Genomic DNA, 27,465 nt, shown 5'->3' with positions numbered 1-27,465 from the left:
AGAGAGAGAGAGAGAGAGAGAGAGAGAGAGAGAGAGAGAGAGAGAGAGATCATCATGGCTGCTGCTACTATCTTTTTATTTATTTTTATCTTGTAGCATTATATTTCAGTTACATTAGATTGTTGCATTAGATTGTATTTTCAGCAGTATGATGGATTGTGTGAAAAATAAGTTTAGGTTTTTTTGTTTTTTTTTTTCAAAATTTCTTCCACAGTTTTGGTGTAAAAAAAAAAAAAAGATGTAATAACATTTTTGATTGTGATAAAAATAAACTTGTAATGTTAAGACTATTTGTCATGGAAATATATTGGTCTACCAGTGTGTTTTTGAAAGCTATCTTTAATTAAATATAAATAGAAGTCTTAGAATATGCATCATCAGGCTGTAAGTAAAATCTTTTAAGTGCATCACATGCTGTTAGTCAAGGAAAAAAAAATCTAATAATAATAATGTATGGAAAACTAATTGTGTGTGTGTATATATATATATATATATATATATATATATATATATATATATATACATACATACACACGTATACATCAAAGTTTAGCTATTTATAAATAATACGTCGAAGCAATTAAATATGTAATGTTTTTCTTAATCATCACAGAAATATTGTTTTGTAATTAAGTAGCATTTGTGAGAATAAAAAATGATGCTTTTGCAACTGAAATTTGAGGACATTGCAAGTGAGACTTAGCAACTGTCCTAATCAACTGCAAGATTTCTTTGCAGTGTGAGTAGCACAGCTTTTGTAGTAATCTTAGAATTTGTGTGAGACATCGCTCTTGAGATACTCTCAGAATAACTTACATTGTAAACCTAGAAAAGCTTGAGCTGGATTTTCCCCATCATCAGCTGAAAAATGATGATGATAAATGGCCACGTAACTAATTATATTTTTATTGCCATTTTGATTTAACTCTTTTTTAATGATATTTCTGTTGAAATACATTGCCTTTTGTTTCCAGTAACTTGGAAGAATAACTGAGAATTTAGTTGAATAACTTGTTATTTTTAAAACTTGTGTTTGAAAAATAAATTAACAGAATTTTGATGGAAAGTTTTAATTTAGATTATTTTAAAACAGGAAGTTTGTATCATAGAACCAAGAGTATTGTAAGGTAGGTTGATATCAAAAGTGTTAGCATGATATAGTTTCAATAGCTCTGTTATATTATAAGCTTTCTCCAAACAACACCGCTCTAGTTTTATGGCATCAACATCTGATGAGAAATGAATTTTACTTGGATGGAGTGTTAGTCTATTCAAATTAATAATTCCAGTGACAGGGTACTCATTACTGACAGTAAGATAAACTGAGCTAAATACTGAAATGCCTACAATAGATTTTAAATGAATATGAATGAACTGATTGTCCTACAGTATAAGTTCAGTTGTTTTATCCATGCATATGTATTCATATAGAGAATTATTGTATAAACATAAAAAGGTAAATCCATGATAATTAAGAGCTGGTTGTTAAACTTTGGCATTTTATTAAAGTAAATTCAAGTGGGACTGACTTGCATGCATATGCATAATTGGCTAAAATAATCTTTAAGAGCAACATATTTAAAATAAAAGTAGTAAAGCATAACTTTCAATTATTGTTCAAATATTGTGATCAACAGTTATTTCATTAAGATAAACATCATTAACTGTATAATTACATAATTTTAACACAAAATTATTTTGAATTAGCTTAAGCACTGTATTTACTCAAATCATCAACAATATATTAGCCTTTTAAACTTAGTTTAACTTAAATTTGATTTAAATTAACTATGTATTGCAATTATGTAATTATACATTTAATGATGTTCATCATAATGAAACAACTGATGTCTGCTCCCAACATGGCATCACAAGGCAAATAAAAGTTGCTATGTACTGTGTATATCTTTTACTTGTTTCAGTCATTAGACTGGGGCCATGCTGGATCACCGCCTTGACATTGACATTATTCATTTAATTATGTGAGACATAAATCCTTTACAGGCATCATGTAGGGGTCCTTGAACACTTCCATCAGAGATGTCTGAGAGACAGAGGTCTTGAGAAGAGCCCACATCCTAAGCATTGAGGGGATGGTGCACAAGCACTGTTTACATTGTTTGGATGCATGATTAGGGGATCCCTTAACAGATACTATATGACAAATTTGTCTGTGGAAAGCACTACCAGCAGAAACCAAGGCTATAATTTAAGGATTGTTTAAAGTCCTTTTTGAAAGCATGTGAAATTTGGGAGATGAATTGGAAAAGCAATGTTTGTTATTGCTATCAATGGAACAAGCAAGTAAAGGAAGGAATGGGTATTAAAAAGAAATATGCATTTTTCATGCAGAATGTAAGCAAGCTGCTAGAAAATGCACTACCGATGTAGTGAATGGGGGAAGCTTTACCTACAATATCTGTGGACATACACATTTATCAAGGGCTGGGCTCATTAGTCACCAGTGGAGCCACAAGTATGAATTTGTCTTGAGTGCACAATGTTATTAATAGTCAGTAATAATCTTCCTTGTGTGTGTGCATGCATGTGGTGTGGTGTGTGTGTATGTTAGTTCAGGTCATGCATACAATTTTTTTAGGCTTATCTCTGATTACTGTAGGATCAGAAGTGGGATCAGAAAAATCTTTCCTTGGATAGATCAGTTTATCTTAGTAACCTTTCCCCACAACAAGAATTGTTTTACAGGAATATACTGAATCATTTGAGAGTTAGGCAAGTGTTTTGGCCGTGGACACACTACAGTATTAGTGACAGAATATAATCTTCTGACACCTTGTTTGTTTTTTCAAAGTTCTTTCAGCTCAGCTATTCACACTTTCCTTTTATAGATATAGATATCTTAGTAATTAATCACCTAATAAGACATTATGACAATTAGGCAAGTATCATGCAAAAATAAATCAGAATTTTTAAAAAAATAGAATTTTTAATCTTTGGTATCATTCTGCCCAAGGCAGCTTTTGGTTCTGTGGTACAAGCTTTCTGTTTTAAAGTGATCTAAGTCAAAATTTCATGTTAATTTTTGATCTAAATAAGAGCTTAATAACAACAAAGTTATTTTACTACATTCTTCATTATTTCTGGAATGAATCGAAATAAAAAGTGTATTTCAATAATGTGGTTACAAAAGGGTTAAAGGAATAGATACCCAAAATGTCATCTCAATAAGAATTGTAATTTAAGTTCAATATACACGTACAGAAGCAGTGCTTGGGCACATTGTCAGTGTTGTATCCTAGAGTCACTGGGTGCTTTGGGTCTTTCAACACACATCCTCATCCAGGTGATCCTGACCCATGTTGATCAATACTAAATAGTATTTTACTGACCCCACCAATTACCCCTTTTCAGCCAGATCTATCTGGCTCCAATCGTCCGCTTAATAACAGTAAAGTTATTTTACTATAGTCTTCATTATTTCTTAAATCAATTGAAACATACAGGGTATATTTCAATAGAAATATGGTAACAAAATGGTTAAAAGAATCCTCATCTTTCCCAGCATGGTCTTGATAATGGTTGTAACTTACAATGTATTAAAAGAAGTCTTGTCTATTACAAGCATTTATTTATGCCTTTATAAATTTGTATTTCATTTCCTTTTTCAGTGGATTCATTATGGTGTTTCTGCAATCCTTGTGCAGGAACAGTCGTCAACAATTCTTGCCTTGCAAAAGAAGGAAGCAAATGTTTCACTGCAATAGAAGAAAAAATGGAAAACAATATAGCAGTTGATGTTTGGAGTTTTGGATGTTTGCCTCCACATGAAAGCACTGTCCTTCAGGTGAGTTTATTTCCATTTTGTAATTTTTCAAAATATTCAAAGTTTTCAATAAAGATGTGTGCATGCCTTTGTTCATGTACACATGCACACGCACGCACACACACACACACACACACACACACACACACACACACACACACACACACACACACACACACACTCACACTCACACACACACACACACACTGGCTGATTTCTTATTTTTTTTCCTCATGCTAACACCTAATGAATTGGCAAAGATCATCCTGATTAAAATTTTTATATAAGTCTTGATGCCTGACTGCTCAAGATGGGGTGAATTGGAGTTGTTTACCTGCTGTATCTTGGTGATACTAATGCATAAATAAATACCCAGATGCCAGCCTCCTTTATGTTCTGTACTAACCATGTATCAGTCTCTCTCTTCTTGAATACCAATATCTAGCAGGAAAGAGAATATCTTCAAATGTTATTTTTGCAACTTGGTTGCTCCTGTTATCTCCTGAGTGGAAGTTTACTTGATCCTAGAAACAACTCCCTTTGTACCTTGAAGGTCTACCCTGACACTTCACTAATTTTATTTCATGTAGCTACAGTTACATGAGATGTAAAGATTATACGTGTAGCTACAGCTACAAGAAACTTGTTTTACTCTGGTCCCTGCTCATACTTTTACTCCTCATCTCCTAGCATAAAGCCCACTCCCTCCTTGGGGTTCATGGTATTGCAAGCTGCATAGTGACCTCATTAGTGCTAGTAGCACAAAAAGGGCACCCAGTTCACACTGTAAAGTGTTTGGCATGACAGACAGGGTTTCTGAGTTTCTAGGTTATCCTTAATTTTTCTGTTAGTGTTTCAGTGAAGTTCTTTCGTATCTTCCTGGTGCCTGATAGCCTTTTCTCCACTGAAATACCAACCTTACAACCTTGAAATGGGCTGGCTGCTCATCTCTTGGCTCTACAAGTAGAAGTAAAGCTCTGTCAAAAGAATGATGCCATTGATGTTTGGTTTAACTGAAAATGTAGCAGACTTAATGATGTTCACAGATAGCTGAACTTGTCTGACAGAACTTTTAGATATTTATTATCATTATATTCATCGTTGTTGTTGTCATCATTATCATCATCTTTTTCCATGCATATCCTTACTGGTATGTGTTGGAAGGTTTGACAGGCTCTAATGGGTTTGAGGACTGCTTTGTGTTCCAGTGTTTACTTTGGCATGGTTTCAGTGGCTAGATCTCTTTCCTAATGGCAACCATTTTACAGAGTGCACTGGGTGCTCTTTTCATACCACCAGCACTAGTGAGGCTGGCTTGTAACTTGCAAGCATAAGATTACCCCTGATTGAGTGGGACTGTAGTTGAGAGGGAGGTGGCTTTATGCTAAATGATAAGTGGTTAGAAGGGAACAGGTTTCTTACTGTGGAAGAGTTACATGACTACTCACATTAGTACTTAGATATGTTTCAACCAAAGATTGGCCTAGATCTGTTCAGCGCTGTACCCATATCAGTCTTATTCCCCTGATTTCATGATTTTCAGTTTCTGCGTTTTTTTGGTCCCATCAGTTTTTTTGAATTGGCTGAAATACAGAGGATGGCCAAAAGCCTTCCCAGATTCATCATTCTTTATAAATGTTTCAAATGTCAATTACTCTGAAGAAAATTGTTAAATAATGTTGTTCCAAGGGCCACAACACAGTGTTTTTTTCGAAAAGTTTTGTATTCATAAACTTCAAGGCAATAACTGGCATTTAAGCTTGCTTTTCTGCTGAATGAATTCTGCCATTTGACTGAAAACCACCAGCTGCTTGAAGTTTACTCCATTAAGCTTTGTTATTCTCTTCTCATATTTATATAAAGAAATAATGTGAAAAAGCTTTTAATGATACATTGTACTGGAGTTGTTGGTATTTTCTGTTATTACATTTATAAAGTTATGAATAATACCTTTTATTGGCATTTAATTTTGACAATGTTATTATTATATGTTTCTTTTTTTCTTTTTATTTGCTGTTACATTTGTCTTTGTCTATTACTTTCAATTCAAATGTGGTTGAGTACAAATTGTTAGTAGAAATGTAGTTAAATGTTAATAATAATGATGACAATTAAGTGCTGTCGTCGTGTAGTGGTTAGATGTCTTTTGTTGTTGTTGTTGTTGCTCTTGGATGACTGTTAGCACTTGTTACTTAGGGACATTCATTGTTCTAGCTGCAGCTGTTATTTATTTTTTTTGTTTGTTTGTCGCACAGATTTGCAGGTATTTGTCTCAAAGCAAGACTTAAAGTTTACAACAAGCATCTTAATGTAGATATTAATATCTTAAGTGATTCTACATAATAAGTCATGCAAGAAACTGCTATGTACCTTTCCTGATTTGAACTGATGCTTGCAACTGAGCAAGTAAAAAAAATCAATTTGAAAATTACATTTCTGCTACAGGAAATAGAACAAAACTGAACGATTTAAAAAAAAAAAATTTCTTCCTTAGTTAATTTTTATTTCTTTAAATGTAAATTTATTTAAATGGTTTCAAATAAAAAGATTATGCTAGTTATTGTTATTCAAAATGGCTGCTGTCATTGTAAAATGTTTTATCATATTTCTTGGTGTGTACTGTATAAAGTAGGTGCAGTGTGGCTAAACGGTTAAGAAGTTCACTTTCCAACTCTGAGATCCTAGGCTCGATGCCACTGTATGATATCCTGGGCAAACGTAATTTTCTGTAACCTCAGGTCAATTGTCAATCCATGTCTTATGGATGAAATTGTATGGAAGCCTGTAGGCAGGATAGTACCTGTAATTCAAAAAATTGCAGCCTTATTACACATACAGGGGTTGGACAAAATAATGGAAACACCTTAAAATTTGAAACAAATTTATTTTAATATAGAGTAGGACCGCCTTTGGCAGTAATTACAGCTTGAATTCTACGAAGTATGGAGTCATACAAAGTTTGAATTGTTTCCAAAAGAATTTTTGTCCATTCTTCAGCTAAAACAGTCTTCAGTTCTTGTAGTAGTGATGGAGGATATCAACTCCTTACTTGTTTTTCTAAAATGCACCATAAATGTTCAATAATATTGAGATCTGGGGACTGTGGTGGCCAGATAAGATGTTCAACTTCACTAGAATGTTCCTCGTGCCATTCAGTAACAACTTTAGCTGTGTGAATTGGTGCATTATCATCCTGAAAGATTGCGTTTCCATCCAGAAACAGTTCTGCAACCATAGGATGAATTTGATCAGGCTATTAATTCTGCCATGAAGGGAAACCACAGAGCTGGTGGATTTCAAAGATATAGCCCCCCCCCCCACTTCCCAGATCATCACAGATTCCTCCTCCCTGTTTAACAGTTGGAAGAAGGCAATCTGAATCAAATGCTCGTTTTGGCTGTCTCCACACGTATACTCGGCCGGTGGTCAGAAATGAGGTAAAGGATGACTCGTCCAAGAAAATAACATTCTTCCACTGCTCTAGGAACCAATTCTGTAGGTTTTTACTCCACTCTAAACGCTTTGCAATGTTTGTTTTTGAAAGTAGTGGTTTTCTGATTGCAGCCCTCCCATGAAATCCAGCTTTGTGCAGCTCCTGGCGAACAGTTTTTATGGAAACTGTTTTCTTGAGGTGGTCATTAAGCTCTGCAGTAATTTTGGGAGCTGTACTTTTGTGATCTTTTCTAACAATTCACGTAAGAGTCTGACGGTCCGGATTTAAAAGTTTTGGTTTTCTTCTGGAGTTTTGTTTCGATGAGGTTTTTCCCTCTTTCTCAAAGGCTGTCATTACTTTCAAGACAGTACTTTTTGATACACCAAACATTTCAGCTGTTTTCATTATGCTAGTGCCTGCCATACGAGCACCTCTTGTCTGCTATACCTCCAAAATGTCACTACCCAGCACATCCAAAAGGTTAAAAATAGATTAGCTAGATTCTTCCGGAGAATGGGTTTTGGCATCGTATTTGAGGATGAGGTCTCCGTAGCCAACTTCCTAGATGTAACTTTAGACTTACATAGCAACACACATTTTCCATTCCATAAACTATCAACGAATCTTAGGTACATAAGCCCTTTTAGTAACCATCCAAGGTCTATCATCAGTAATTTAGTTAAGAGTATTTCACTCTGACTTTCTAAACTTTCCTCTAACTCCCACATTTTCTATAAAGAGGCTGACTTTTATAATTCAGCCTTATTGAAGCCAGGTTACAAAGACAAGGTAAGATACATCAATTCATTTAGTGATCTTTCATCTTTTGTACAGCAGGATATTACCACTAATAGCAGGGATAAACTCAATTCTATTTCTTCCTTCTTCTCACTTAACTGAGAAAGAGGCACTTACTTATAATCATTGACATGAAAGAGGAGGCTTAACTGGTTCTAAACACCTTAATAAAAACAAAAAACTTAATTTATTTAGCAATACTAACACTGCACCTAGATCTGATGACAACATGTGGTTCATCTTCCCATTTGGGAAACAAGTTAAATCCGATTTGGTTTTGCAGTTCCACGAAGCGGTGAATAGGAACTTTCCTAGGAGTTCTCACTATTACCCAATCATCAACACACATAAGGTTAGATTTGAGTTTTCTAATACAAAAAATATGTTACAAATAATTTCTTCCCATAATTTTAGACTTTTAGATTCACCTCTAGTCAGCCATACCCATTATGATGATAATAATAGTAATAATAATAATAACAATTACTCCAGTAATACAACACACTCCTATGGTAGCAATGGTTATTTAGATAAAAATATAGGTAATAAGTACAACATTAGTAAATATAACAATAACTATCACAACGATAAGATTAGTATCTCGGAATCTAATTGTAATAGAATCAAGTTTTTGAGTGTGAACTCTAGGACCAGAAATGTGGTTTATCAATGTAAGGTAACGACTAACACAGAGGTCTCGCATTACATTGGTTGCTCTTCATCGCAGGTCTCTAAGAGAATCTCTAATCATTTCTCATCCGGTCTTAGTAAGTTAATCTGGAAACTTAAGGACTGCAACACACACATATGACAGGTTTCATTAACTTTCTGTCAACAAAATGTACTCAGAAAGCTTTGCTTGGCCAAGGACTATGGTAGAAGATAATTGCCCAATGTGCCACGCAGTATGACTGATCTAAAAGCGTGTTGTTCGAAAGTAGACTTCTTAACCACATAGCCATGCCTGTGCTTACGTAATTATGTGCTCTGAGTATCTATATACACATATGCACAACAAGATGTATAAATTAAAGATAAATTGTAGAAGAAAATGGAAAAATAATAATAATAAATGACATTGTTTTTCTGTGTAATAGGTTGTGAACTATTGGCAAGAAATTGCTAGACCTGTAGAAATTAATTCCTTATAGAATTATGATCAGTTCTTTGTGTGTAATTAGAAAGTGTAGCCCTCAAGCTATATTGGGAATTAGATGAAAACTTACAAATGTTCACTGCAATTAAAACAGTTTGTAGGTGTTGTAGTTTACAGAGACTTCTGTTAACATGTAATGTTAATAAATACTGTGATTGGTTTTCAATTGGACAAAATGCCTTGCAGTCTTTAATCAACTCCAGTTATGAACAGGGTTGATTAAATTGGTTATGCCCTCTTCTAAAATTTGTGGTCACATACCTATGATAGAAGTTATTATTATTATAGAAGGATGTGAGCTAGTAGAACTGTTAGCATGTCGAACAAAATGCTTAGCAGCATTTTGTCTGTCTCTCTGTTCTGAGTTCAAATTCCACTGAGGTCAACTTTGCCTTTCATCTCTCCATGGTTGATAAAATAAAGTACCAGTCAAGCATTCAACTTGCTTCCACCCTTCAAAACTGCTGGCCTTGTGCCTAGGTTAGAAAACATTACCATTATTAAGAAAACAATTGAGAAAAATGGTATATGCCAGACTAGATGCTGTATAGTATTGAGTATGCTCTGGGTCAAATTCTGATTTTTCACTTCATTCAGGTCAACTTCGCCTTCCATCCCTTCTAAGTTGGGTGAAACAGTTACTCATTATTTATTAGGCTTAATTTAATTTATTATACCCCTTTCCTGAAATTTGTGGACCTGTGCTGTACTTAGAAATAATTTTTCTTGTTAGTATGGTAGACTAGCAGAAGTGGTATAGTGTAATAAGAGTGCTTAGGCTTGCCATTCTACATTTTGTGTTGAAATGAGATTGAGGTTGGCTTTGGTTCCATCCCTCTCAGATTAATAAAATATCAACCAATAACTGATGGAGTTGATTCAATTTAATACACTTCTTCCTTGAGCTGGCAGAATTGTTAGCATGTCAGACAAAATTCTTAGTAACATTTCTTCTGGCTTTCTTCTGTTTTGAGTTCAACTTTACCATTCATCCTTCCAGGGGTCAATAAGATATAATACCAGCAAAGTCTTGTGATCAATGGTATTGACTAACTCTTTCCTCCTAAAATTTCTGGCCATGTGCCAAAATTTGGAACTGAGGTCAGAATCATAAGCACATTGGAGAAAAAGGCTTAGCTGCATTTCTTCTGCTTCTTTACATTCTGAGATCAAATGCTGGCAAGGTTGACACACCTGTCATTATTTCAGAGTCAATAAAATAAATACCAGTTGAGCACTGGAGTTGATATAATTTTTTTGGATATAGGATTTGGTGCAGGATTCTGGTCAACAACCTGCATAGCAGCAATTGTGCTTCTACTGAAGGCTAGAGCCTTGCTTAGTTTAAAATAAATGTTGTTTCAGATTTAGTGTTTGAGTGGGGGAGGGATGCATGTAGGCATGAAAGAAAGCAAAGCAATTATTAGTGGCTTCATAGATTCATGTGTGTATAACATGACATGATTAACTTAAAAAACAGGGATATAAAAAAATTAGAAGTAATTTTTTAATCTAATTTCTTGGACAATCACTATAAAGCTCTAAAGAAACCATTAGCACTAATCAAGAGTTTTTTTTTTTTTTGTCATAGAGTTTGTAAATATATTTGTTGAATTAATATTATTTGTCAAGGCAGTGAGTAGGCAGAATCGTTAGCATGTTGAGCAAAATGCTTAGTGACATTTCATCCATCATTATATTCTGAGCTCAATTTCTGCCGAGGTTGACTTTGCCTTTCATCCTTTTGGAGTTGATAAAATAAGTACAAGTTGAGTACTGACAATGCTGTAACTGACAATCTCCTTCCCCTGAAGTTGCTGACCATGTGCCAAAATTTGAAAGCAATATTATTATTTACACAGTCTGAAAGTATTTGTAGAAAATTTCATAAATAAAGTACCTGTTTTTCTGAAAGTTACAGGGGAACAAAGTCAGCTCGTATGATGTTTCCAAACCTCCTCTCCTCAACCGCAGAAAAGTTTTTTTTTTATTACAGCAAATTCGGAATCTATACCATCTGAAGCGTATTTGTGGAAAATTTCATTAAAAAATAACCATTTTTTTCTGGAAGTTATGAGGAAAGAATGTCATCCTATCTACATTTATGTGCAGAGAAAAACTGAGCACATCTCGTGCACATTATTGACACCCATTTGATGCATACTGAACGAAAGAAGTGTATTGTTTGCTTATATAAAACATGGAGTTATATAATGAAATATCTTTACATACAAAATGAGAGAGAAGTGAAGCAAGGCGATATGAAGATAAATGATAGCAATATAATCTTAGCATTATTTAAGCTAAAGCAATGGGTGTCTATACACAAATGTGCCACATCGATTTTGTTTCCTCATAACTTCTAGAAAAATGGGTATTTTAAAATGAAATTTTCTACAAATACACTTCAAATGGTGAAGATTCCGATTATATCGGAATGAAAGAACTTTCTGGTTACGGGAGAGGAGTTCCAGAAAATTTACGCGCATCGGCTTTGGTTCCTGATAACTTTTGGAGTTGATAAAATAAGTACAAGTTGAGTACTGACAATGCTGTAACTGACAATCTCCTTCCCCTGAAGTTGCTGACCATGTGCCAAAATTTGAAAGCAATATTATTTATCAACAGTAATGAGCTAAAAATGTTGAAACCTGACATATTGCTTGACTACGTTAATCTGAAGTAAACCATCCATCCTCTCACACACACACACATCTCGGGTTCATTCCCACTGCATCACACCTTGAATAAGTGTTTTTTACTATAGCACCTGGAATATCAATGCTTTGTGAGTGGATTTTGTAACTGAAAGAAACCCATTGTGTGTGTAAATGAGCATCAATGACATACAGATGATGTTGTTTTTTCTCAGTCTGCCATGGAAAACATGTCTGGCCATGGAGGAAATATTACTCTACTTGGAAATGTGGAAATGTATTTGTGTTATTTGGAAGTTGAGCCTCATAGAAGATGAAAAATGATCAAGATGATTGGTGATTTGCTGTGCTTGAGAAGACCCAGCCCTCTGTGCCAGTAAAAGCATATTGCTTATGTCTATGCCCTTGCACCAAATCTGCCCCTGACAAATCTCTCTACCACTCTCCCACTCAGGAACTGCTTCCTTTTCCCCATACATTCTCAGTATAATCCCTTTCCCCCTTATTTTCCACTGAACATCCCCTTCCACCTCTTCTTTTTCCCCTGATATTGCCTTTCGTTTTGCCAATGTGTAAGCTTTCCTCTATTACTTTGGTTCATCTATTATTTCCATCCTCCACGCACTTCACATCATCTGTGCTGCCACCTGTTGCCTCCCTGACCCACTCTTTATTCCTCCACCTAACCCTCCAGTTGATATTCATGATTGACCACACCTCCACCTGTGTTCACTTCTCCATTTCTTTCTATCCATCTGCCACTTTCCTCTCACACTCATACAAACTTACCCACCCACTCCACTTATATTCACCTTCCTGTAACTTGAGGATGCTCCCTGACACATCTTTATCACCATCTTACTTTTCCAAGTGAAGTAAGCATAGATCCCCCGACAGCAAGGTACCTGTTCCTGTCTGTCTTTTATATTTTAGCCTCTCATCACCTGAGACTCATATTGAAGACTCTTGTCAGCTGAGTTACTTGGTGACCTCACTAGTGCTGGTGCCATGTAAAGAGCACTCAGTACACTCTGTGAAGTGGTTGGCATTAAGGACATTCAGCTGTAGAAACCATGCCAAAGCAAACATTAGAGTTTGGTGCAGTCCAATGGCTTGCCAGCTCCTCTGTTGAACCATCCATGCCAGTATGGGAAATGGACGTTAAATAATAATGATTTCTCTTTCTCCCCCCCCCCTCTCACTCTCACACTCACACACACACACACACACACACACACACACACACAGATCATTGTTTTACTGTCTACTTCTCCATACAGAGTACATTGGGGCAGAGTTTTCTACAGCCTGAAGCCTTTCCTGTTCCCAGCCCCACTTAATTTCCAAGTGAGGTAATAATCTGCCTGTCTAGCAAACAACAAACAATTCAGACATGTTTACATGGAGATCTAAAAACAAACTACACCATATGAAAAAGTCTTTATTTTATAAAGATCAAACAATGTTGAGACATGTCAACAAGCATGGACATGATTTTATGATAGATTGCAAGCAAACAATACTGTTCACAAAGCCACAGTGAGCAAAACACATGTAGATGAGGAAATATTCTCTCTCTATATATATATATCACAGAGAGAGAGAGAGAGACAAACAGACAGATGCTCCTTTCAGTTTCTAAATACCAGATTCACTCACATGGCTTTGGTCAGTCAGGAGCTATAGTTGAAGGCACTTGCTGTCTTTAATTAATTGTGTACAGACCATACTGAGCTGACAAGAACAGTCATTTTATGTTATCATTGACAATATTACGGGCTTCTGTTTCTTAATCAACAATTAGAATTAATCAAGATTTTCCTCTGCTTTTTTCATTTCATTTAATTTTTCATCCTGTTATTTATTAATTTCCTTTCCTTTGCAATACATACATATGCATGCATGCACGGGCACACACACACACACACACACACACACACACACACACACACACACACATACATTGTGTGATGTTTAATTATGGCCTGACATGCTGTCAACTGAAACCTATTGGATATTGTGTGCGTGCGCGTGCGTGTGTGCGTGCATGAGAGAGAGAGAGAGAGGGGGAGAATACTCTTTCTACTATTGGCACAAGGCCTGAAATTTTAGGGGAGGGGACTAGTCAATTACATCAACCCCAGTGATCAACTGGTACTTATTTCATTGACCCTGAAAGGATGAAAGGCAAAGTCCACCTCAGCAAAATTTCCATTCAGAATGTAAGGACAGATGAAATGCCACTAAGCATTTTGTCCAGAGTGCTTATGAATCTGCCAGCTTGCTACCTTAGAGAGAGAGAGAGAGAGAGAGAGAGAGAGAGAGAGAGAGAACATAATTGGCAGTATGTCTACCTCTCTGTTGGCTTGTCCCCTCAAGGGAAATAACTCTAATATTGTTGGATTCATTTCCTTGCATGCCACACACACGTGTGTGTGTATATATAAATATAATGGTGTTACTTACATGGAAGTTATGTTTGAGATGAATTTCTGATTGCCAGTTGAATCTTTTTAACTCTTTTTTGCACTCTACTATGTGGTTAGGATGGTTAACATCTCTCATCAGACATGTATTCTAAACACTTAAAATAATGACACAAGCCTAACTCAGTGTTTGACAATAATGGTGTGTTTCATATAATTATGTATATGTATCTTTGACTCTGTGTTTACATGTATGCATGTTTGACTGTGTATGTAGGTGTTTATGTATTTATATATGTATTTTATGTTATTTATATATTCAGTGTAAAGGGGATTTGGTTCCTCATGTTACCCCTCAGACTGTAGCATGTTGTGATGGGGAAGATTACTGCAATAGAGATTTGAAGCCCACATTCATAGAACGGAGTACAACTCCAATTCCTGGTAAGTATACACTTTTTCATTTCTTGACTGATTTTTGCTGATCAATATTTTTCTCTGTGGTTGATGTACACATGAATATTGTAATACATCCATGATGGTGCAAATCTATTCAAAACCTCATAGCTAATTAGCCAATGAGTGAGCTTCTAAGTGGTTGGCCAACCTGTTAAAAATAATAGCACCGTAATGCACAATTTAATGAACTTACCTTGTTTTGCTTACTCCCATCCTCATTGCTGTGAGTCAGAAACCATGGATGCATACACCATTTCTCTCCATTGATTCTTACTACTGGTCCTGGTTGTGCACTTAACCACAGGTCTTCCAGTCCATTCATTGATGTCACCTCTTCCTCAATTCTCATTGGCTCTTCCCTTTAACATGTGGGTGCTGAGGACATGCCCAAAATTCTACAGGTTTCTCTTCCTGACAATTACCATAAATGAACTAATCAGTCAGTGTTTATTGTTGTTACACAGCTCTGTTCTTGTTGGCATATTGCCTCATATTTTAGGACTTGAATGAAACACCTAAGTTTTAAAAGATGGAAAACACCTTGTTTAATGAACTGTTGAACTTTCTGATTGAGTCTAAAGATTAATTTTATTTCTGGAAACAACTATACACAGTGATGATAATAATAACATATGAAAAGTAATTTTTTAAAAAAATTGTTGCTGCCAAATGATTTTCTCAATTTTTAAAATTTCACATAGTTATAAAAATTCTGTAAGATGGTACTAGTTCTTTTGGAGGTATTTTTCAGTTTTTATTTGCTTATTTTTAATGTTTATATGACATAGGTTTTAATGCTTATTAGTAAATTTGAAATACTGAAGTGTAAAGGCCATAGTAGTAACAGTAATAGAAAAGACAGAAGCCAGCAAGTCTGTAGGCCAGAGACAGGGTTTTTTGGTGTGCAGTCTCTTGCCAATCAGTTGAGTGGTCATTTCTCAGATATGACCTAGGATGCCTGTGTGTGTAATATCAGCAGCAGCAGCAGCAGTAACAACAGCTGTACTATCTAAGACATGGGAGTAATACTTCATTGTGGATCTAATTTTTGTAGAGTATCAGCAGTTGTTCTGGGCTGAAGTATTTTCTGGCTTTGCTGTTCTGTTACAACATACCAAACATAAATGAATAACTGATAAATGTATAATTCACTTAGCTCTATCTTTTCTTATTTATTATATGATTAAATAAAAACAAATAATTGCTTCAGTTTAATTGAAGTTTAATTATTACCCTAATATATATTTGTGTTATTCGTTATCATCATTTAATGCCCATCTTCCATGAGGGCATGAGTTGCATGGTTTGACAGGAGCCGACAAGCCCAAGGGTTGCATCAGGTTTCAATGCCTGCTTTGGTATCGTTTCTGCAGCTGGATGCCCTTACTGATGCCAATCATTTTACATGTTTCGGATGCTTTTCTCATGGCACAAGGACTAGTGAGATTGCCATGCAGCTTGGAAGACTAAGCTCTCCACCAACTGACTGGGTGTATAGTAGAGAGGGAGGCAGTTTGAAGGATTACAGTGTTAGAGATGGGACCAGTACAGAATATGAGTGGCCAGGGTAGAGTTAGAAAGAGATAAAAAATAGTAGGAATGAGTAGACTCTCAAGATAGGTGAGTAAAGGTGGGTGGGGACAGGAGAAAAGATGTGTGGGTGGGTAGAGGTTGTAAAAGTGCATGGCTATATTTGCGAGAATATATTTGTGCTATTATTTTTTTTTTATTAATCTTTTTAGGTCCTCAAACTGATACCAACTTTAACAATACCTGCAAAATTGTTGTTGCAGTTTCACTATTATTTTGTGTAATATTGTTAATTATAGCAATGCACTGGGGTCATCAAAGGTAAGTCATCTGTTGGTTTTGCTTTCCTCCATTTTTTACACCAACCTGCCAGCAACCATCGCTTATTCTATGATACAAACTTCTTCTTTTAAAGTAATCCAGATTAAAACCTTCCATTAAAATTTCCATTTAATTTGTTCCAAACATCAGGTTGATAACAAAGTTGTATTATTTTTTCATTTTTTTCAAAATTAATTTCATTATTTTCAAAATTAATTAAATTCAGTGTATTTCAACCAAAGTATGGCAACAAAAGCCTTATTTAATAATAAAAAGATTGTTTTGTTTTTTTTATCCAAGATTTATCTTCAAATTCTTATATTTTCTGGTGGGAGGATGAATTAGGCTGTTGTGGCATACAACAGCTTGATAGTTATGGTAAAGGTGCTGGTGTGGCATACAACAGCTTGATAGTTATGGTAAAGGTGCTGGTGTTAAGTTTGAAATTCACTGCTGCACTTGTTTGGTCTCAAAGCAAACCTGTGCAGTTGATACAAGTTGGAGACTAGTTATTGCACTACCACCCTACTATAAATGTATATTTAACATATCACTGCTTGACCAATCTTTAGTTCATGGCTACAACCAAACTCAGTCACACATTCTTTGTGTCCATATGCACCCCTATTGATACAAGTTGGAGATATGAAAATAGTTTGTTGGAAGATATATACAAAAAAATATGTATTTGCATATAGAGATACTTGATGAATGCATGGTCATAATCACTTGATAATGTTAGCTCCTCTTCTTTTGCCTCAGATTGTTATTATAGTACAAGTATTTGCTGTGTCATTTAGGTTAGGCATTTAATTTATTTAACTTAGGCTATATGGGAAAAGGATGCTTTTAGTGTTGGGAGGTGGAATGATCTTGCTGTCGCCTGAAATGCCACAAGGCACAGTGAGAACTGAATGAATGAATATATGGGAAAATAGCTTTGGTGGAACCCATGTCATATGTTTCAAAACAATTTAGAAATGCCTTTTTATGGGGTTTTGCAAAGAACTAGAAGTATTTTTTGTATGAAGGTGTTTCACTTCTGGATGAAATTATTGCAGATTATTACATCATATAGTATTGTAAGCTTGTTATTCTATGTATACTTTATGTCCAGCTAAGTGACTATAACTCACCAGAAGTTAGGAACAATTGTGTGAAGTCTGCTTTACTGATGAGGTCAAGTGCTTGTATAATGGTTCAAGCACCTGGGGGAAAAGACAAACCTCATAAACTGAGGTTTGTAAACTGAGTTTGTAAGCAGCTTTTGAGTCTCAGCTTGAGCTTACTAATAATATCCTTAGTATTCTTTGAGTTCAACTTTACAATATTTTTTATCCATGTTTAGCAGTGTTTTCAAGGGGGGGGGGGTGGAAAATTTTATATGAGTCCTGGGGACCAAGAGGACAGTAATGAAGAGCAAGTGGTGCCCCCACTATATATAGTTTAAGTCTTTGTCTCCTATTTAAATATCAACCTTTAAAATATTTAAATGTAATATCATGATGAACTGTTTGCCAGGCAGAATCACAACTATAACAAATATAAATTGGAATATGAAGATAGATTTCACTCGATAACTACAGGGGTGCATATGGACACAAAGAATGTGTGACTGAGTTTGGTTGTAGCCATGAACTAAAGATTGGTCAAGCAGTGATATGTTAAATATACATTTATAGTAGGGTGGTAGTGCAATAACTAGTCACCAGCATTAAACTAGTATCCAGAACCAAATTACTATGGCCTGATATTATGTGCATGCACATCACAATGGGGGGCATGCATTGACTTGTAGCAAGGGGACATTGAAAAGTTGTTACTAAAAAAAAAGGGGGCAATAGGTGAAAACATTTGGGAAAATGGGCTTCCTGGATATGAAATAATTACATGATAAATTCGGTAGCCTCTCAAGTATAAACTTGATGTTTTGTAAAGATTTATGTAATCCTCTTAATACCAATCTGTTATAAATCAGTCATACTAAATGTTCATCTATACTATATATAAAACAGAGATGTGTGTGTAATCGCTTTTCACGTGAAATCGACTTCACCAAATGCTTCCATACTTGTGATGCGTGAATAATTTGACCTCGGATAAATCTTAGGCTCTTCATTTGATTTTTTTAATTAAAAATAAATAATATTGCTTTATATTTAAGATTCACTTCTTTAAAAAGGTTCCTCAATGTCAACTTCCGGTATTGACGTAACAACGGCAAAAAGCTTTCACTCTCTATTTTGTGTGTGAGTGTGTGTGAATGTGTATGAGAGAGAGAGACAGAGAGTAAATACTACATACACACCGCTCTCTCACTCTGTCTCACACACACACACACACACACACACACACACACACACACACACACACACCTTGACTCACTCACACTCTGTCTCTTACAAACACACACATACATAAATGTATACAAACATTTACAAAGACACACGTGTGTATGCGCGTGTGTGCGTGTTTGTAAGAGACAGAGTGTGAGTGAGTCAAGGGCTGTGTTGTCAAATGCATACATCCAAAGATGTATGTATATTTATGCATGTACGTATACATGACAACAAACCTCTCTCTCTCACTCACACTCTGTCTCTTACAAACACACACATACATAAATGTATACAAACATATTTACAAAGACACATGTGTGTATGCGCACGCGCGTGCGTGCATGGGGGGTTCCACAATCGCCATTTATTTCAATTACTCTTGTGAGGATATTCACGTAAATCATTTTTTTCATTTAATCCCCATTTTAATTTTCGTAAAAGTTTCCAAGTACCAATGAGGCTTTTTGGCACATCTTCAATTTTCCCCATTCATGAGAGGCGCCCAGCCATCATTCATCTGAGAGTCCATCTACAGAATGTCCTCTCAAATTTCTATACAGCATATTTTGCCTTTTTTTCTTCAAGTATATAAGCAACAATTTCATTCCCGAGCAACGCCGGGTGCCTCTGCTAGTATTTAAATAAAAATCTCAGTCAAAACATTACATTAATGATAGTGCAAGACTCCAATGCTAAACAGCAGTTCTCTGTATCCTAATTTATAAAATAAGATATTTTGTTACTTAAACCCCACCTAAACCTTGATGTTTAATATTATTTGAAACCCTTTTTACTCAGACTACTCATAATTGAGTAGAAATTGAGTCATAAATGGTTCAAGCCATTCAGATATTCTTTATGTAAATATGATTTTATTAGGAAACAGTTAAAACAAGTGTGAACTATTTGATAAAGACATTTATAATGTAAAGAAAAAAGAAAAAAAAAAAACTCTGGTAATTTCAACACTTGGTTTAACTATCTTCATGTTATAAAATTTGACTATCATTTTTTCACAAGCACACGTATTGCACTGTTGTAAACACTATTTAGGGAACTGTTATCAACAGGATGTCAATGAGATTATTCTGGAAAGAATACATTAACATCTTTTGAAATGGTAATAGAGCTAGTTCTTAGGTTCACGACAGGATATTTTAAGGCTGCCTCTGATGTTGACAGCTGCACTTCTTTTGTTTAAAGGTTGCACAATAGCAGCAGCTGTTCACTCCAATTTTACCTTTTTGTTGTAAACTGCTAGAATTTCATGTTGAGCAGTGAAAATGCTGCTTCGTTACTGTGATACTTCAATTTCTTTACCATTGCAGTTGGAAGACACTATTCAGTGTGTATATATTTTAGTTCAACATACCCATGTCTTTTATCTGACGCTTAATAGAGTATAAGCCTGAAAAATGTATCTTGTTCTTTTATTTGTTCAGCCACTTGCTTGTCTAATTTACCGTATCTTAACATGTATAAGGAACCCCCTAATCTTTTGGGCTTAAAATTTGGAAAAAAGGTTTTGTAAGGGATTATAATACTATCCATGTATAAGAAACTCCCATTTTTTTAACCTAATTTTTGACAAAAATGGGTTCCTTATATACGTTAAAATATGGTAATTATCATTGATAACAAAAGTTATAAATAATGCAACAGATTTTCAATTTTAAATATTTTTTTATTGATGGATTGAAGGTATTTATGCATAGCTTTGGGACACTATGTATGAAATAATTTTCATTGGGAAGTGAATGTCATGTGGTGTGTGTGTAGCAAGAAGCTTGCTTGCCAACCACATGTTTCGGGGTTCATTCCCACTGTATGGCACTTTGGGCAAGTGTCTTTTACTGTAGCCTTGCGCCAACCAAAGCCTTGTGAGTGGGTTTAGTAGGCGGAAACTGAAAGAAATTCGTCTGTGCGTGTCCCACTAGTGCTGGTGTGTTTACATTGCCGTAACTTATCAGTTTGGCAAAAGAAACCAGTAGAATAAGTACTCTGGCTAATACGTTTGACTAAAAATTCTTCAAGGTGGTGCCCTAACATAACTGCAGTCATAAAATTACTCTGGAAGATGGGAATTAATAAGTGGTGTCTAGAAAAAATAGCATAGGAGCTTTTTGTGAGCACACACAAAAACGTTTCCCATAAACGAACTTAAAGGATATATACATATATATATATATATATATATATATATATATATATATATATATAAACAGACACTGAAGCATGGTGCAGTCTTCTAACTAGCCAGCTCCTGTCAACCTATGCCAGTATAGAATGTTAAATGATGATTATGTTTGTGTATATGCATATACACACACACACACACACACACACACACACACACACACACACACACACACACACACACATGCACATACATACCTTCTTAGATATATAGGTGGGTGTCTCACTAGACAGTAGTGTTCGTCTCCACTGTACATGTGTCATTGTTGGCATCATTGTCATTTTAACATCCACTTTTCCATGCTTGCGGGTATCAGATTGAATTTATTGAGGCAAATTTTCTGCTGCCTGTTTTCAAGTAAGGTAATATTTCCCCATGGCCAGACATATTTTCATGAAAGTTTGAAAATGAAGGACACTGTTTGTACAATGGTGATGTTTGTTTTCAACTGTGGCATAGTGACAAGATGACGATACAAGGAGACATTACATATGTGCACACATAGATGGGTGTCTTTGAGTTTCTGTCTACCAAATCCACAAACAAAGCTTTGGTTGGCGCTGTACTACAATAGAAGACACTCAACCAAGCTACCAGCAGTGGGTTTAAACCCAAAATTATGTGATTGGAAAGCAAACTCCTAAACCTCTCAACCAGGCATTACATAATATATGTACATATTTATGTTATGTTAAGATTTTTTTTGTGTCTGAGGAGGATTTTTATGCCAATATGAAACATGCACTGGTTTTATTTCACATCTTTTATTATTATTAAGAAATTGATTAATCAAACTACTTAATTGGTTAAATGGTTAACTAATAATAATAAAAGAAGTGAAATAGAACCAGTTCCTTATTAGCATTGTGACCCTCCCAAGATGTAACAAAATCTATTTCAACACAATTACTCATCATGAATTTTGCTAACCAAATGCAAAAACATAATGATACTTTTATCATGATTTTAATTTAACCCTTTAGTGTTCATGCTATTCTGTCAAATGCAATGCTTATTTTTTTCACATTGTTTAGAATTAATCAGCCATTATCTTGTAACTGAGATTTTAATGATGTGACTATTTTTAAAATGATATTGTTAAGTAGGCATTAGAGGCTAGATCTGATGAATTTAAGCCTAAAATGGGTAGAATATTTTGGCTGGTTTAAATGTTAAAGGCTTAAATACAAACACTTTGGTTTCAGGTGTGTTAGTATTAAGTGTTAAGCAGAAATCAGTTGTCCTATCTAGGGTACTGTAAAGCAACCAATCCTACATATTACTGCCTCAACAATCTTCTCTGCAAGATATTTTTTGTTTTCTTTTTCTTTTAAATTTCTATTATTAATTTTGTTATTATAGCCTGTTTTATCTGTCCTCCTCCTACTTAAAAAAAACTTGAGTGCATTTTCCTTGTCATCTTGAACTTCAATGACTCTACTTCAGAGTCATTATCTTATTTGTGGTTATTAAGTGTGAAAACTGAGATAGTCCAACTTATCACCAACAAACACATTAACTTAAAAGAAGAAAAAAAAAATGCTGGGGCTAAACAACTCTATTTACTAAAATAGTAGCTGCTGTATGTAGCTACTCCAGCCACTTAGGCCTTGCAAACTGCACACCAAACTATCCACAAAGTCCTCCTCACTCTCTTCCTCCATCTCACATGCCAGCAACACTTCAGATCACTACAATTACTACGAGTAAATTTTCCATCTCATCCACATGAAATAGATTAATTATAATAATAACAGCAACAACAACCCTGCTTATTACATCAAATTAACTGCAATTGTTGATTGTTTACATTAGGCCCAAATACTGAGCTAGGCTGTCAACTATTAACTACTAATACATCCCTCAGGAATTGAGACTGTTGTGTACTGACTGGGTTAGTCCTGCCTGACTCCTCTGAGCCATTATAGAAGCTTTTGATCATATGTAAACATAAGATATAGGCACAGTCGTGGTTGTTTAGTTCAGGAATTTGTTTCCCAACCACTTGGTTACAGGTTCAGTCTCACTATGTGGTACCATAAGCAAGTGTTTTCCCTATAATTCTGGGCCAACCAAAGCCTTGTGACTAGATTTGCTAGATGGAAAACCAAAGAAGATTGTCGTGTGTGTGCGCGTGTTAGTGTCTCCCCGTCTTGACATGGTGTGACATCATATAAGCAGTGTCTTTCTGTGAAAACATGTCTGGCCATGGAGAAATATTACCTTACTTGTAAACATGTGAGGGCTGGTGATGGGAAGGGCATTAAGCCATAGAAAATCATCATCATCGTTTACCGTCCGCTTTCCATGCTAGCATGGGTTGGACGATTTGACTGAGGTCTGGTGAAACTGGATGGCTACACCAGGCTCCAATCTGATTTGGCAGAGTTTCTACAGCTGGATACCCTTCCTAATGCCAACCACTCAGGGAGTGTAGTGGGTGCTTTTATGTGTCACCCACACGAAGGCCAGTCAGGCGGTACTGGCAACGGCCACGCTCAAATTGGTGCATTTTATGTGCCACCTGCACAAGAGCCAGTCCAGGGGCACTGGCAACGATCTCTCTCGAAAATCCCACGAAGGCCACCAGGCGGCACTGGCAACGGTCACGCTTAAACTGGTGCATTTCATGTGTCACCCGTACAAGAGCCAGTCCAGGGGCACTGGCAATGATCTCGCTCGAAAATCCTACGACGGCCCCGCACAAGAGCCAGTCCATGGGCACTGGCAACGGCCTCAATATATTCCATTCAGACCATGCAAGCAAGGAAAAAAAAAGCAGACATTAAAACAATGATAACAAATGGCTATTGATTGGTTTGAGTAAATATCTTATAACACTTATTTAGCAACAATTAGATTATTAGGAGACTAATGGATTGTGATCCTCCAAAATCTGCACTTTATAACAATTGATAATAGTTGCTAAATTATTTCATAATTTCAAGTTCTGTTATTAGTTCCTCTACATAAAATTCTTACTAGAAATATTAATTTGTAAAGTTAGCGAGATCAATTTTCGAGCGAGATCGTTGCCAGTGCCCCTGGGCTGGCTCTTATGCAGGTGGCACATAAAATACACCATTTTGAGCATGGCCGTTGCCAGTACCGCCTGACTGCCCTTCGTGCGGGTGACACGTAAAAGCACCCATTACACTCTCTGAGTGGTTGGCATTAGGAAGGGCATCCAGCTGTAGAAACTGCCAAATCAGATTGGAGTCTGGTGTTGCCATCCGGTTTCACCAGTCCTCAATCAAATCGTCCAACCCATGCTAGCATGGAAAGCGGATGTTAAACAATGATTTAGCTCTTTTGATACCAACCCATCTGGAACTCCTGATTCTGTGATACAAACTTGCTATTTTAAAAGAATCTAAATGAAAACTTTCTATAAAAATGTCATGTTAATTTTTTTATCCCAATTTGGTAATGACAAAAGTCTCTTTATTTTCAAAATCAATTGAAATGAAGGTGATGTATTTCAAGAGAAATACAGTAACAAAAGGGTTCATTTTTTTAATCCAGTTTTTATTCAAAGATTTTTTTTTTCTTTTGCAGATTTTGTCGAACAGGATTACTAAGATCCCAGTACATGGATGAAGAAAATCAGATACATCCAGGAGAATGTATTAAAGACTTGATAAACCACAGTTCTGGTAGTGGATCAGGTTTACCACTTTTGGTGAGTTAAAAAATTTGTGGGTGCTGCTCTTGATGCATACTAGGTTCTGTAGTAATAAACTGATTGAGTGACATGGTTTCAGTCCTGGTTGAAACCATTTCACTTCATTTACAACATACTTTTGAGAAATATAAATGTCAATATCTACCATTTCTTCTTCCTAGAACATCAAAGGAAATATGGTAATAGTAATAATAATAACAACAATAATAATAATAATAATAATAATAATAATAATAATAATAATAATCCTTTCTATTCTAGGCACAAGACCTGAGATTTTGGGGGAGGGGGTTAGTTGATTGCATTGAACCCAGTGTTTGATTGGTACTTATTTCATCAACCCTAAAAAGATGAAAGGCAAAGTTGACCTTGATGGAATTTGAACTTAATGTAAAACTAGAAAAAATGCCGCTAAATATTTTGTCTGGCACAGTAACAATTCTGCTAGCTCACTGCCTTCAGTGATAATAATGATTTCAAATTTTGACATAAAGCCAGCAATTTGGGGGAAGTGGGTAAGTTGATTACATTGACCTCAGTTCTTAACTGGTACTCAAAAGGAAGAAAGATCAGCCTTGGCAGAATATGAACTCAGAACAAAGATGAGTGGAATGCTATTAAGCATTATGTCAGGCATGCTAAAGACTTTGTCAGTTTGCTACCTTAATAATAATAATATTAATAATAATAATTCTTTCTACTATAGGGACAAATTTTGAGGGGGAGGTCTAGTTGATTATATCAACACTAGTGCTTTACTGGTATTTATTTCACTGAGCCTGAAAGGAAGAAAGGCAAAGTTGATCTTGGCAGAATTTGAACTCAGAACGTAAAGATGAACAAAATGCCATTAAGCATTATTATTAATAGTAATAATAATAATAATAAAATAATAATAATTCTCTCAGATTATGACACAAGGTGAGCAATTTTAGGGAAGGGGTTTATTTGATTCTATCAGCCCCAGTAGTTGACTGGTACTTTGTTATCTATCCCAAAAAGACAGAAGGCAAAGTTGATGTTAGCATAATTTGAACTCAAAACATAAAGATCCAGAAGTAATACTGTTTAACATTTTGTCCAATGTGCCAATGATTCTGCCAGCTTGCCACCTTAATAAAAATGATAATTGTTCCTAACTGAGGCAAAAGACTAGCAGTTTTGAGGGGTTGGGGGTTAACTGATACCATCTACCTTCATTATCTTAGGGTGGTACTTCATTTTTAACGATATCCAGGGGAATGAAAAAACAAAGTCGACTTTGGTGGAATTTGAACTCACAGCATAAACTGCTGGAAAAAATACTGCCTGGTATTTTCTCTGATACTTCAATGCAATTGTATCTAATTTACAAGACCAACTATTTTGACGGGAAGCAGTTAGTTGATATCATCCTGAATATTCTGGTAAAATCGACATATGCTGATCTCCTTCACAAAAACATAGACCCGCATATGACTACACATTTTACTGATCAATAGTTATTTATTGAATTATTTTATTTACAGATTTTGAGCCCTTTTATGTACAACACTTAAAACTAAACTTTGTTGAAGTTGACCCCCCCCCCCCCAAAAAAAAACAGATGGTGTGCTTCAATATTTACACTACCTGAATATTCATAGAACCTAACATAAATTAATAAAAACATGCATATTTTAGCTCCTATACTTACTTATGGGTACTAGTGTGTGGCTGTGTGATTAAGAAGCTTACTTCCCAACCACATGGTTTTTGGGTTTAGTTGCACTATGCAGTACCTTGGGCAAGTTCTTGTACAATAGCACTGGGGTGACCAAAGCCTATTAAGTGAACTTGGTAAACAGAAAACTGAAAGAAGCTTCTGTGTGTGTGTGTTTGTGCACACCCTTGTGTTGACATTATATGGTAATTGTAAACAAGCCTCATCATCATACAAGTGATGTTGTTTGTTGCTAGTCTTCAATGAAAAAGATATCTGGCCATGGGGAAATATTTCCTCATTTAGAAAGGAGTGTTGGTGACAGGAAAGGCATCAACAAATTCCATCCAGCCCATGCAAGTATGGAAAAGGAGATATTAAACAATGGTAATGACTTTCCACAGGAATAGAAACATTCAAACATATAGAAATTAAATGCACATAACTCATGGATATATATATATATATATATCATCATAAATATATCATCATTATATTTATGATGATAAATGGTCTTACCGATAAAGGTTTATTTCATACTGAACTACTTGGCAAAATTGTTAATTGTTAATTCTATTATTAATTGACGATTCCCTGCCCTCATTTCTTGTATATATATATATATATATATATATATATATATATATATATCAGGCTGAGTAAAAAGTAAGCAACGTTTTGAAACATGAAATTCATCACAATATATTTCAACAATGTGGAAATTTTATTCATCAAAGTAAGTACCATTACAATCAACACATTTTTGCCAACATGTAACAAGTTTGTTTTATTCCAGTAACATAAAAATCTGGAGTTCTGGAGCTGATGAACTCTTTGAATGCACTTTCAGCATCGGTTGATTTTTGAACTCCTTCTCTCACTGGAAACCATCAAGGTGCTTGAAAAAGTGGTGCTCGGTAGTAAAAAGATCTTGGGAATAAGCTGGGTGGGGAAGAACTTTGTAGCCAAGTTCCCTCAACTTCTGCATGTCGTCAAGCA

At 35.4% G+C, this 27,465-nt stretch overlaps 1 protein-coding gene across 2 annotated transcripts in view; it reads left to right on the top strand.

Annotated features, from left to right (window-relative positions):
* Positions 1 to 27,465, top strand: part of LOC106873837 (bone morphogenetic protein receptor type-1B) — a 119,498-nt gene that overhangs the window by 63,610 nt on the left and 28,423 nt on the right. For both annotated transcript variants that reach the window (XR_016242577.1, XM_089355085.1), the window contains exons 2-5: positions 3,630 to 3,805; positions 14,578 to 14,698; positions 16,456 to 16,564; positions 24,659 to 24,782. Coding sequence is in view for 1 of the 2 variants with exons in the window: in XM_089355085.1 (XP_089211211.1) it covers positions 3,630 to 3,805; positions 14,578 to 14,698; positions 16,456 to 16,564; positions 24,659 to 24,782 (530 nt within the window). In the remaining variant the exon portion in view is untranslated. The remainder of the gene's footprint in view (positions 1 to 3,629; positions 3,806 to 14,577; positions 14,699 to 16,455; positions 16,565 to 24,658; positions 24,783 to 27,465) is intronic.

Source organism: Octopus bimaculoides, chromosome 7 (genome assembly GCF_046866305.1).
Source record: "Octopus bimaculoides isolate indiv1 chromosome 7, ASM4686630v1, whole genome shotgun sequence".
NCBI classification, from domain to species: Eukaryota; Metazoa; Mollusca; class Cephalopoda; order Octopoda; family Octopodidae; genus Octopus; species Octopus bimaculoides.
The sequence above is the reverse complement of the archived record's forward strand: the minus strand, read 5'-3'. Positions and strand labels throughout refer to the sequence as shown.